We start from the raw sequence: 13,614 nt of genomic DNA, 5'->3' as shown, positions 1-13,614 counted from the left end.
AATGCCACGCTGCAAATGGAAGGTTCGGGGATTCCCTCAATTCAATGATTTGAGCTTAGTCTGTGTCTCACAAGCATTTATTTTTGTAACTATCAGACACTGACAAAGCATGTGTCCTTTACCACTGAAGGCTGGCTCTTTCAGGCAAAGAAGTCTTTTGAACCATGTCTATGGTTTTATACTTTGCAAGGAATGACCAACCTACCAATCTGTTACACGTTTTATGCTTTAAAGACATATGTTTTGGGATCCCTTTATAACAGGGAATTTCTGGATGTCAGGCACTGAACTAATCCAGAATCTTTTTCCTGGGGGGGAAGGGGTTGGAAAGGCAGCGTGGTGAGGGAAAAGTGGCATTCACTTGGAGTTCCCATAACACCAGTTTTGAGACTTAGTTTTCTTTTAGTCACTTCCTATGCCTATTCATTTCCTTGTTTACCACGCTTATGTACCCTTTCATAAAACAGAAGAGTTCCCTCCTCTTCTACCAAAAGTCCGGGAACACAAGCTGTATACGCCTTAGCTGGATCTAATCTGTAACACTATGATAAGTGGGAAACATTCAATGGACTTGGCCTTAGTGACCAGAATCAGACGGAAACTCACCTGCCTGAAGGGGCCTCCGACCTAAAGCAGCTGGTCCATTGATCCTGTCCAAAGGTTAACAATGTTGCCTATGGGGTCTTAACCAATTACCCACTGAGGCTCTCCAGGGAAAATAGTATTCCAAAGAAAACCTCCTCAATGTATTCCAGTTCTACTGGAAACCATCTAGCTACACACACACACACACACACACACACCCCTCTTCTGCTCTGTAGCATAATATGAGTTAATTTCAGCCCTTATGTTTCTGGGAGGATTTAGACATTTCTGCTAGAGGAGAACTGAGATCTGAGGAAACATTCTTGAATGTGGTAGGTTTCTTTCATTTCTCTTATATTCTCCATTTTGTATTTGAATATAAAAACTTCTCTAATAGACAAGGGGCTAGGCTCCAGAAGATAATGCTAAGACCATCTCAACTAAGTAGCGCAGTAGTGTCCTGCCGCAGATCTTATATGCTACGCTGTTGGCCCACAAAAACAAGACTTCAGAAAAGGTGGGAAAAGCCAAAGTTGTGACTCTTACTGGCAAATTTCCAAACCTCCTTGAACTTAAGAAACTGTGTCAATGGGAAACAGCCAGGAATTATTCACTAATTAAAAAATAATTTTTGTATAATTTCCTCTCATTTAGAATGAGGAGAATGGTTAAAGTGGCACCAATATGTCAGTCAAATACAGTGCTGTGCTCAGTACTCTTAGTTCCCTGCTGGTGGAGGGTGTTATCTTGAGGGCTGTAGAGATCACCAGAGGTGATGATTACAAGGATGAGGGAAGGAAAGGGAAGAGGAGGCAGAGAGAGAGAGAGAGAATATATAAACAGATATGACTGAATGAATCTATATCTTCATAAGTGCATGCCAGCTAACAATGAATGAAAACAATCATTGAGAAAAGAAAAGGGCCTAACTGGTCTAGTGAAGACCAGCCTTAGCACCGATATTTTAATAAAGGACAGGAGGAGAGGAAGTGAGAGTGAGGGAGGGCGGAAAGAAGAAACCTGTAAAGAAGTGCTACCTCAAGAAGACAAGGAAATGTGATTCTTGCAAAGTAGGAAGAAAAAGAATCGGGACTAGGATATGACAACCTATCTATACTGAGAAAAATCAGATGACAAAGTGTCATTTTTCTACCATTCCAAATATGAGTAATTTTTTTCATCTGAGCATAGATCTAAAGCAACTTTCATATTTATCTCCTAGCATAGTTAAAGTAAAAATCAAGGTGTTAAAAGAAAAGTAATAGATATTTCTAATTTAAAAATAGGTAATGGCTTTAAAAACTGTTTTGAAGTATGAGCTAGGGGTGTGTTTACCTCGCATCTTCAACTAGGCACAAAATATTACTTAGGTTTGTATGATAGGGTTTTCCTGCAGGCAATTTTTCTTTTACCATTGACTTTCCAAATGATAAAATTTGCTTTGTATAGAAAAAATGTCTCTTCTTATGAAAATCCACATAGATTAGTAAATGTGTTAGGAAACTCACTCATTCCAGGCTCAGTCAAGTAGCTGTAGCGCTTACGTAAAGCTAAGGATGCGAAGCTCTGTCGTCTATCTGTTTTCTCAATCTGAAAAGGAAAAAAAAAAAAGGCAACTCTATTTCCAACTTCCCTGTGACATCTTCACAGTTTTAAAACATTTTGTAGGATGGCATGTTGATAAGTTGTTTATTTTCCTTCTTAGGAAATGTTGATTTCCTACTGGGATTTTATAGCCCCACCCCCCGTGTCTTAACCAAAATCATTATTTGGCAAATTTAAGAGCACCAACACAGCAGACTACAGGGAAGTACAAGTAAAAGACAAGCATTACAGAGACTTCTGATGCTGAGCAGTAAATTTTCCTGGATCTGTTCATATCGAAAGCACATATATCACAAAGTACACTCACTCTATGTGAGTACATTCAAGGGAGAAAGGCACACAAAGTTTATTATTCCAATTACTGCTGGGGTTTCTGTACGTTAATAGGCATAAAGTGTAGATGAGGAGATTTAAAACAGATGAATGGTTTTGTTAGAAGTACATTTTTTTGGGGGGGGGGAGGGGGCGGAGCGGGGTAGGGACGGAGTCTTGCTCTTGTCACCCAGGCTAGAGTACAGTGGCCAGATCTCGGCTCACTGCAACCTCCGCCTCCTGGGGTCAAGCAATTCTGCCTCAGCCTCCTGAGTAGATGGGATTACAGGCATGCAGCACCACGTCCAGCTAATTTTTGTATTTTTAGTAGAGACGGGGTTTTGCCATGTTGGCTAGGCTGGTGTCGAACTCCCGACCTCAGGTGATCCCCCCACCCCACCCCCGCCTCGATCTCCCAAAGTGCTAGGATTACAGGTGTGAGCCACCGCGCCTGGCCAGAGGTACTATTACTGAGTCCTAAGGCTACTTGATTCTATTTATTACTATTGAGTGGGATTTAAAAATCTAATTGTCATATAACTTAGAGAAACATTAGGAGGCAACTTGGTTGAACTATATTCTTAAAAAAAGGTCAAGATAAATTTCTTTAGTGAGAATATCAAAGATTTATCAATAGCTAGTAAGCAAATATTTTATATCACATACAACATAAGTTATTTGTACAATAAAATTGCACATATTAAACGTGATCTTGATTTAAATGTTATAACATGCTGGATAGTAGGATATAGTTGATAGTAAAATAGGCACATGAAACTTTTGCAAAATGTCTATTTGGCAGGTCCGAAGGTAGTGGGTTATCTCAATTGACTGTTCACAGTCAGTCATAGATAGACTTCCTGGTCCTACTCTTTCCCCCTTTCTCACTATTGCACTTGACTTGTCTAAAAAAAATTTTAATGTTTATTTATACATGCCAATCTATCACATTTAAAAATGTTTAAAGAACTTTAGTTTCTAAATCATTAGCTGTATTATAATTTTGTTGAATATATTTAAATACTCTTAAGTACGTGTGGAAGAAGAGTGAACCATTTAAGAAAAATATATACCCTTTTACCTACTTAAGACCTGCAAAAATATAATTTATATGTTTCCCACACTTTAGCCCTCTGCAACTTCTGTCATACAGATTCAATTTCTATTCTACTTCTGATAGAATAAAAGCAGAAGTGTTTATATTACCTCATCATCTTGATCTGACTCTGTCTCCTTTTGGTTCCAAGATGCATTGCAGAGACAAGGAATATTATAATGTACAGCAGGGAAAAGAATATCAGGATATGAAAAGGACTGAGTAGGGAGCACAAATGCAAGCTGATTTAGAAAGCAAAGCAAATAAAAAAAAAAAGCCAACAAAAAATATCAAGAACTGTACATCCATGGCAAATTAACATATGACATTATTTGAAAGCATAAAAATCTATGCGCTACCAGCAGAAGCAAAAGCGATAAACAGAGAAGACTCCATCATACAAACTGTAAGAATTTGACACCACATTAACAAGACTTAGGCAATCTACACGAGGAGACTAATACAACTTCAGTTTTAAGAGCTTTATTCATGTTACAAAGCATTCCTTAATTGCATACCAAAGGCCCACTTCTTCAAGACCAGGGAAAGATGATTTAAAGCAGTACTAAAAGATACCTTTTTATGTGCTGGCAGAGTGATATTTAAGTTGCAAACCGCTGTCTGAGGCAGTCCTTTTGTTGTCTTTGGTTCTTTCAGAAAAGACAGACGACCACAGGGCTCTTGGCTGGTGTCTCTAATCTAGAAGAATTTTGGTAGTTGATGGTTATAGAATGAGACTTATCTGAGGATTTTTAACTGTATAAGAGTTAAATATGTTTGTTTTAACAAGCCCTATGAGAGGCAGGAAAGGTAAAGGGAAAAGATGATTACAATTATGAAGCAAATGGGGCAGTCACATCTGAACTCAGCAAGAGTTAGATGCCCGATTCCTAAACGCAGGATTGTTGTGTCTGATGATCTAATCCTGACAATTCATAATATAATCTGAGTTATGTGCATTTTCCTTCTAACAGTTTTTTTTTTTCCTGAAAGCTGCAGCTTTTGCAATAGTAACAGCAAATAATAATAATAAAACAATTTTCCTATCTCCTTTTATTCTTGGAGAAAGAAGATCCCTCTAGAATGTCCCTGGGCTCTACCAGAAATGAAAATGAAACTTGAATACTGAATTTGCATTTCATCCATTATTTAATTACTGAATATTAACCAGAAATAATACATTGTGTTACTCTAGATTGTTTGGTTTTACAAATGTTTGCTTAAACATAAATGTTATTGAACTCTTTAAAAAATAAAGATCCTTTTTACCAGTTATAAAGCTTTACTGGTTTGAAAGTATAATCTGGTAGAACCAGAACAAAAATCTGACTTCATCAGTTCAGATTTGATGGGATATTACAAATTAAATAAATCATTAAAACCTTTTATTTTTATTCTCTAAGAGTATTTTTTCCCCCATAATTCACAGATTCTCTGTTAAAGACGATTTACCTTGATGGAAAATGGCAGTCTATTTTCTTTGAAAGCATAAAAGTTAAAAACAAGTTGCTGTCCTCCTTTGGTAAGTGGGGCCAAATTTCCATAACAATCAACATAAATAGGTTTTCCTTCCAGAACCTTTTAGAGTAAAAGAAATAAATGATTTAATGTTAATCTGAGTTTGAAATATTTTGAGATTTTATGTCACATAACATGAAAAGACTGACATGATACTATGTCACATTTGTCTCTGTTAGGCAGTTACTTCTGTGGTGCTATTTGCAATAAAAATAATGTTGTGTGCTTACAATTCACCAATTGTAATTGGAATCCATAGCATGGACATATACAGAACAGAATTATACATTTATTTTTATTCTGGCAACTTTAAAAATATTTAATAATGTGCCTGACATCAATCACTTATTTGTACAGATTTTGAAAGCTATCTCTCTTTTTTTTTTTGGACTGTTAGATCCTTACATGTTCACTGGGTTTGAAAAAGGAAAATCATAGTAATGTGTATAAACAGTGATTCTGGAAAGTAGGTAACTCAAGTGGCCACAAAAAAATGGAGACCATAACTTAAATTCATTAGTACTATGTTTTAACCAGTTAAGACAGCACCAAAGACACTTAAAATAATTTGAGTATTGGCCGGGTGTGGTGACTCATATAATGCCAATGCTTTGGGAGGCCAAGGCAGGTGGATCACGAGATCAGGAGTTTGAGACCAGCCTGGTTAACACGGCAAAACCTCATTTCTACTAAAAATACACAAAATTAGCTGGGTATGGTGGCAGGCACCTGTAATCCCAGCTACTTGGGAGGCTGAGGCAGGAGAATTGTTTGAACCCAGGAGGCGGAGGTTGCAGTAAGCTAAAACTGCGCCACTGCACTCCAGCCTGGGCAATAGAGCAAGGCTCTGTCTCAAAAAAAAAAAAGATAAAAAAAATTTGAGTATTAATCTATATCACATTTTTTAAAGTAAAAGTAAAATTAATAATGCACTTGGTATTTTATAGTAAGTGCTATTAAGGCCACAAAATAAAACCCCATCTCATGTAATGAAATGAACTTGTTTTTGTGAACAAGGTACCTCAATATCTTTGCTTCTTGCGACTTCCTCAAAATTCTCTTGTTGCTCTAAAGTTTTGTCCACTTTGTCATCTGTCATGCAGAAACATCGCAAGGAAGATTCTACAGGATCATTCATTTTGGCAAAAACAACAAACTTGGCCATATATGGAACACATATCAATTCTCTGTACAGTTGCGTAGCTAACCCCACAGTTTCTAAAACTTGATGGCAGTCTGCAAGCCAAAATCTGAGCAAAATGAAAAACAGAAGTATGAAAATGTGGCCATTTAAAAGCCAAATCTTAAAAAGACTCATAATTTAAAAAATCAGAATATACAAAGGAACTAACCCAAAATGTGATTAACTTGTTCATTTAAATAGCAAAGATGTTTTTTCCATGTATCAAACACAGAAACCCTGTGTTTGTCATTTGAGGATAATTTTGATAAGCAAATACTAAGAATTTTTTTTTTTTCTCACAACATTGTTTTTTTAGTATTGAACACAACAATTTTTACATTCCAAAAGGTAATAAAAATGAATTCCTTACTGCTTTTTGGAATCCTTTATTTCCATACCTGGCTGAAACATTGGTTGTAAAAGAGACACAGTCTTTTATAAACGTCAAAGGAGTTGTTCCTGTGATGTCTTCCCACTGAGCAGGCGAAGTGCCCCCTGAGAGAACAACAATAGATACGTTGACTTTATCATGGGAGATGCTCCTCGTAAAATTTTCATCATCTCCTGTTCTTCTTTCTGCATAGCCACAAACTGGCAAAACTTCAGCACCTTCAGTTTAATAGTGTGTACTAAAGGTAGTTTTCCTCTCTACTCTCCGTCTATACTTTTACCAGGCTTATTGTGATTTCCTTGTAAGATGTTATTAAATTTAAAAAAATTCCTTGTTTTTTGTCTGGGTACTAATGAATGGCTTAAACTTGGGGCAGCCACAATTTATAAGTGTATTTTATAAATGCAATGTGTAAGTGCAAAGATTTGTTGTTTCAGATGGATAATTAAGTCTCTTACTCTTTTTTTTTTTTTTTTTTGAGACGGAGTCTCGCTCTTGTTGCCAAGACTGGAGTGCAATGGTACGATCTCAGTTCACTGCAACCTCCACCTCCTGGGTTCAAGTGATTCTCCTGCCTCAGCCTCCCCAGTAGCTGGGATTACAGGCGCCCGCCACCACGCCCAGCTAAGTTTTGTATTTTTAGTAGAGACGGGGTTTCATCATGTTGGCCAGGCTGGTCTCAAACTCCTGACCTCAGGTGATCCGCCCGCCTTGGCTTCCCGAGGTGCTGGGATTACAGGCGTGAGCCACCACGCCCAGCCTCTTACTCTTTAAAAAGGTAAGAACTACCAAAGTTAAGAAACAGCTCAGTCTGTACACGGCATTCTGTACGATTAATTACCGAGGGTAAAAGGGGGCATCAGCCATTAAAATTACTCTTTGGAGAACAAAAGAAGAACAAAACAAAGCCTATCTTTAATAATCTTGCAATTGCAGTTAAAAATCAGATTAGGATAATCAAAGATGAATGGAGCTCTGGATTCCAGGTGCTTATCACAAAATGTGTTCTTCTGAGCCCTGAATGTTTAAACTCTTGGATTACACTGGTGAGGAGTACAGTAGGTGAGAATAACCATGTACTCAACATTTTCCTATTACTAGTGCTCTGTGGGACATGTATTTTTCCCAAAGTCCACCCAATTTCCTTGTAGTTTAAAGTATGTTGCTAGGTCCATTACCTCTGTCTAGGTCACCAAGAAATTACCTAGATTGAATCTAGAAATTATCTAGATGCTCCAGGAGATTCAATGATACGTCTACTAATGCTAACCTTAATAGGAAAGATGCTATCGCTAAATTTTAAATGAGTCATGAGACCAGGATCTTAAAGAAATGATCCTTGGGAAACCAGGGATGAGGTGATGGACAAGTAAAATGTTTTGTTCTTTTATTTTCTCTTATAATGTTGGCATGGACATTTCAAAGGTTTTATGTCTTTGTACAGAATCTTTGGAATCAATAGGAAGTACAGCAGTGACTTAACCAAACCTGTAATGCTACAGAGAAGACGCAGATTGGGTGTACTGTCCCCTTTGTATCCATTGGATACACCTTCTCCTGAGGGCGGGGGCACCGGAATGGTCATTGTGATTGGTTTATGGAATTTCCTTCTTCTTGGTTCCACAGTGACAATTGGGCTAAACGTTGCTTTGTTTCCAAGGATCTTTTTCACAATTTCATCTGGAACAGGCTGGGCCTAGAGACAGAGAAAGGACTTTAAATGAAAGTGACTTCCCCCCACCCCCCATTCAGGAAGTTTACTTTTTAAGTGAGAAGGGAAAAAACAAAAACAGACAACCAAAAAAAACCCCATGTCTTTTTTAACCTTTCTTACTATTTTAGGAAAGCATGAATAAACAAAACCAAACACTAGGACAGGAACTGGTCAGTCTGAGTATTTCCCCAGTAGAACACAAATAGCACTGGCTTGCAGGAAAGAGAGGGTATCCAGTCTCATGGCATACAAATTTCTTAGTCTAGTCCAGATCAAAGGACAATAAATGCTCAGTCCAGTATATTTTAAGCCTATGCAGGACACTCAGTAAAACCTCATAAAGGCAACTCATACCCACATAAAAACTGAGGCTTTCAGAGTTAATAACAAAAAGGCATTCAAAATTTCAAAAGATTTCAATTCTAGTTGACTAAGCCTCTCTTCTACCATTTGGTTTCTTTTCTATTTGGTAAAATAACTTGATATGGGAGGCAGGTGAAGGGAGCTTCATACCCCTGAAATGTAAGGTGGTCTCGTTAGGGCTAAGTACTTAATCAAGGTCATTTCAGGACTTCAGTGGGCTTGGCTCAAAACAGACAAACAAAACCCAGTAACTCCATTGGGCAGGGGAGTCCAGCCCACGAGAAGAGCAGAACCTTCAGTTAAACTATTAGTTACGATATTAATAATATCAATTAAGTTACTTTAGTTCATTTTCCTTATTCAGTAAGGAAAAAAAGAACTAAGGTCTAGCTGAAATAAATATAAGAAAAATCTTTTTTTTCCAAGATTTCCAGTCAACTTTCCAAACCAAATCAAGTTCCAATTGGTTTGGATAAAACCCAGTATTTATGATTTACTTCAATCAAATGAAAACACTAAAGCTTGCAGGCTTCACTCTAAGTGATTTTTATGATGTGGCCTATCATAAACCATGGCTTGGTATGTTGTTCCACATACTGAGACCAATAACCTATGATTGAAAACATTATTTTTCATCAGAAACCAACTGAGACTTTTAAACAGAACAACCCTAAAATATGTATCTTATTTAACAAGCCAGTAAGCTAACTTTATACTTGGTGCTTTTTATTTGAAATAAGTAAATGATTCCCCAAATGGCCTAATTAGCAGTATCATTAAGGATGAGTTAGAATAACTATTTCCAGAGCAAAACATGCACTCACATGCTCTCTGCACATACTGAGGGAAACAACTTTTTGTGAACATTACCTGGAGGCCCACTCGAATTCTTTTAGTTAGGGCACCCTCTGGGAAAGATGCTTGAACAAGGGGCACTGTGGTGCTGCTCAGAATGCCACCTTCAGGACCAATCTGGTTGCTTTCTTGCTTAATCCGTGAAACCACTGCAAAATACTGGGGGAAATCTTTCGTGATAATCCTGCAGATACGCTTTTTCCCTAACTCTTCTGGGCTATCAAGTTCTGAAAAGACAAATGAAAGAAAATGCCATGAGAATAAGCATATCTACAACATACCTTAAGTCAAAATGATGCTTATTTATTTATTTATTTATTTATTTATTTTGAGATGGAGTTTCACTCTTGTTGCCCAGGCTGGAGTACAATGGCATGATCTTGGCTCACCACAACCTCTGCCTCCCTGGTTCAAGCAATTCTCCTCCCTCAGCCTCCCGAGTAGCTGGGATTACAGGCATGCGCCTCTACACCAGCTAATTTTGTATTTTCAGTAGAGACAGGGTTTCTCCATATTGTCCAGGATGGTCTTTAACTCCCAACTTCCGGTGATCTGCCCGCCTCGGCCTCCCAAAGTGCTGGGATTACAGGCGTGAGCCACTGGGCCCAGACGATACATCATTTTAATAGACAAAATCATTTATACTCCATAGCCTAAACAGTTTTTATGATAAAGAGAAAATGGCAGTGACCATAAAATACTGGGTTTTGCAAAAATATTATAAAACTATTAATGTAAGTATTTGTAGAAAATATTTTTACTGAGTGGGAACAAACATCTTCAAGAACTGACATTTTACCACCTGTGGATAATTCCCAGTTTTCAAGAACAAGAGTGGGAATTTACAACACTTTGCCCCCAAGCTGCCAAAAGTAGAAATGAGTTAGGAAAAATAAAAAAGTGAGGCCTCATAAGAAAGTGAATAAGAGCTTAAGTATGCCTGAAAGCTCCAGAACTTCATTTAAAAACCTCTTTCAAATAGTTTAAAGTTATCCAAATGTTTAGCATCATCATCACCAATTTCTTCGTGTCTACTGATGGCTCTCATGCATGGAACTCAACCTGTCCACACATGGATACATCTTCTTTCCTCCAGTTTACCTCCAAAACTACTTTCCTCCATAGTCCTAACTCTAGGAAGGGTTTACAGTCTGCTCACTCCTTCACTCTAATAGTTATGACTCAGCTTCCTTCATACTTTACAAATGGTCAAAGTCCAAGTCCAGTTGATTCTCCTTTGGACGTGGCTCACCCTCCTGTCACCTGGGTGTTCAGGCCCTGTTTTAGCTTTGCCTAATTGCTAAGACCACCTCCCAACCAACTCACCTCTCTCACTCCTGTCTATCCCCCATAGTGCATCCAGATGTGTGTGTGTGTGTGTGTGTGTGTGTGTGTGTTTCAAAGCCAAATTTTATGCCTACTTCTGGTGGGCTTCATTGGAATAAATTAAAAATGTTTTCGAGACCATCCTGGCTAACATGGTGAAACCCCATCTCTACTAAAAAATACAAAAAATTAGCTGGGCGTGGTGGCAGGCGCCTGTAGTCCCAGCTACTCGGGAGGCTGAGGCAGAAGAATGGCATGAACCCGGGAGGTGGAGCTTGCAGTGAGCTGAGATCCAGTCACTGCACTCCAGCCTGGGCTGCAGAGCGAGACTCCGTCTCAAAAAAAAAAAAAAATTTTTTTTATAGCATAAGTGTTTGAGATTAGCAAGAGTATTTTGAAAAAGTAGGTTTGTGAAGGAGAATTTATCTTATATGATATTAAAATTTACTCGGAAGTACCATAAACAGCTAAACACACACATTATAGAAATACAAGAATTATACATAGGAATAGACAAATAGGTTGGGGGACAATCATAGAGATTCAACAAATAGATTCAAGTTTAAATATGTATACTATATATATATAAATCCATATATATTTACTTTTATATATGTATTATGTATTTAAGTTATATTTAAATCAAGGTCATATATTTAAATTTCAAATAAGTGGGAGAAAGATGATTTATTTAAAAGATGGTATTTACATAATAGGAAGTCTACTTGGAAAAACAAAGCTAAATCACATCTTATTGTATATAAATAAAAAATTCCATTTGCTTAGGAGACAACTATTTTTAAAAATTAAAATCTGGCCAGGCGTAGTGGCTCATGCCTGTAATCCCAGCACTTTGGAAGGCCGAGGCAGATCACGACGTCAGGAGTTCAAGACCAGCCTGGTCAACAAGGGGAAACCCCATCTCTACTAAAAAGTACAAAATTTAGCTGGGTGTGGTGGCGTGTGCCTGTAATCCCAGCTACTTGGGGGGCTGAAACAGAAGAATCACTTGAACCCGGGAGGCGAAGGTTGCAGTGAGCTGAGATCACGCCACTCACTCCATCCTGGGCAATAGAGTGAGACTCATCTCAAAAAAAAAAAAAAAAAAATTAAAATCTTACCAAAAAATTCAGGAAAATATGGTTCGGCTTTAGTTAGGGGAAACTTTCCTATACGAAACTGGAAACCCAGAAGCCTAAAGGCATAATATAAAAGGTAATATATTTGACTACATAAAAATGTAAAGATTTCCATGACAAAAAGAGTAAACTTGAAAAAGAAAAAGTAGACTGGAAAAATAGCCACACCTGACAAATAAAAGATTAATATGCTCAATACCAAATGTATTAATAACAGGATAGCAGACAAGTCAATAGACAATAGCAAAATATTATAAACAGGCAATTCACAGAAGCTGAAAAATGGTCAATAAAACATATTACAAGTTCAAACTGGATAATTTACATGGAAATGCCAATTATAATGAGACACTATCTCCCTCCACACCCACTTCTTGGATTAGCTAAAATGAAACACTAATAACATCTTGTTATCAGAGAAAAATTCAGGGAAATAAGTGCTTTCATTATTGCAGGTGCGTATGAATGGCAATAATCTTTTAACAGTGTAACTGGGCATCATCTATTCAAATTGAAAATGCACCTACCCTGGACCCAGCAATATCATTTACTGACATCTTTTTTTGTTTTTTTTGTTTTTTTTTTTTGAGACAGATCTCGCCTTCTCGCCCAGGAGTGCAGTGGGCACGATCTCGGCTCATTGCAACCTCTGCCTTCCCGGTTCTAGTGATTCTCCTGCCTCAGCCTCCTGAATAGCTGGGATTACAGGCACAGGCCACCACACCCGGCTAATTTTTGTATTTTTAGTAGAGACGGGGTTTCATCATGTTGGTCAGGCTGGTCTCAAACTCTTGACCTCAGGTGATCCCCCGCCTTGGCCCCACAAAGTGTTGGGACTATAGGCGTGAGCCACAGCACCCAGCAGCATTGCTTATAAAGACTAAAGCCTGAAAGAACTTGCATCTTTATCAATAAGGGAATGGTTACATAAGTAACAGTTTACCCATATTCTAGACATTCCTGTGGTTAGTAAACAGAATGATTCCAATTCATTCATTTACCAAGTTTCTACTGAGGGACCACCATGTAGAGCACTGATCTAATCACTGGAGATAGGGTAGAGAGGAAATTAAAGTCACTCTCACATGGAAATTTTATTCTAATAGGGGATAAAGAGGGGTAGGTACGTCACTAAACAAATACGAAGAAAACATAAATCAAGGCGAGGGAATAGAATGTGACCAGGGAGGGTGGGGGTGGGAGGAGAGGTTCTCATTTGAACAGGATGATTTGAGATGTGACATTAGAGGGTAGACCTGGAGGGAGGGAGGGAGGGAGGGAGGGAAGAAGGGAGGGAGCCAGGCAGACAGTGAATGCCCTGTATAACCTGCAGAAATCGCTGTACACCTGAGCAAGATGCACAGCAATGTTCATGGGATGATCCTTTATAGGGGAAAATGTAATCTGCATTTTGTTTGTTTGTTTTTGTTTTTGAGATGGAGTCTCGCTCTGTGGCCAGGCTGGAGTGCAGTGGCACAATCTCGACTCACTGCAACCTCCACCTCCCAGGTTCAAGTGATTCTCCTG

General features: G+C 38.2%; 1 protein-coding gene across 1 annotated transcript in view; it reads right to left on the bottom strand.

Annotated features, from left to right (window-relative positions):
* The window catches only part of ANK3 (ankyrin 3), a 361,275-nt gene that overhangs the window by 49,635 nt on the left and 298,026 nt on the right, over nt 1–13,614 (bottom strand). The window contains 8 exon segments of the mRNA XM_050803013.1: nt 2,094–2,175; nt 3,709–3,735; nt 4,175–4,297; nt 5,051–5,176; nt 6,138–6,366; nt 6,698–6,794; nt 8,179–8,386; nt 9,638–9,849. Coding sequence (XP_050658970.1) covers nt 2,094–2,175; nt 3,709–3,735; nt 4,175–4,297; nt 5,051–5,176; nt 6,138–6,366; nt 6,698–6,794; nt 8,179–8,386; nt 9,638–9,849 — 1,104 coding nt within the window.

Source organism: Macaca thibetana, chromosome 9, assembly GCF_024542745.1.
Source record: "Macaca thibetana thibetana isolate TM-01 chromosome 9, ASM2454274v1, whole genome shotgun sequence".
Taxonomy (NCBI): domain Eukaryota; kingdom Metazoa; phylum Chordata; class Mammalia; order Primates; family Cercopithecidae; genus Macaca; species Macaca thibetana.
Note: the sequence above shows the minus strand (reverse complement) of the source record. Positions and strands in the feature narration are given on the sequence as shown.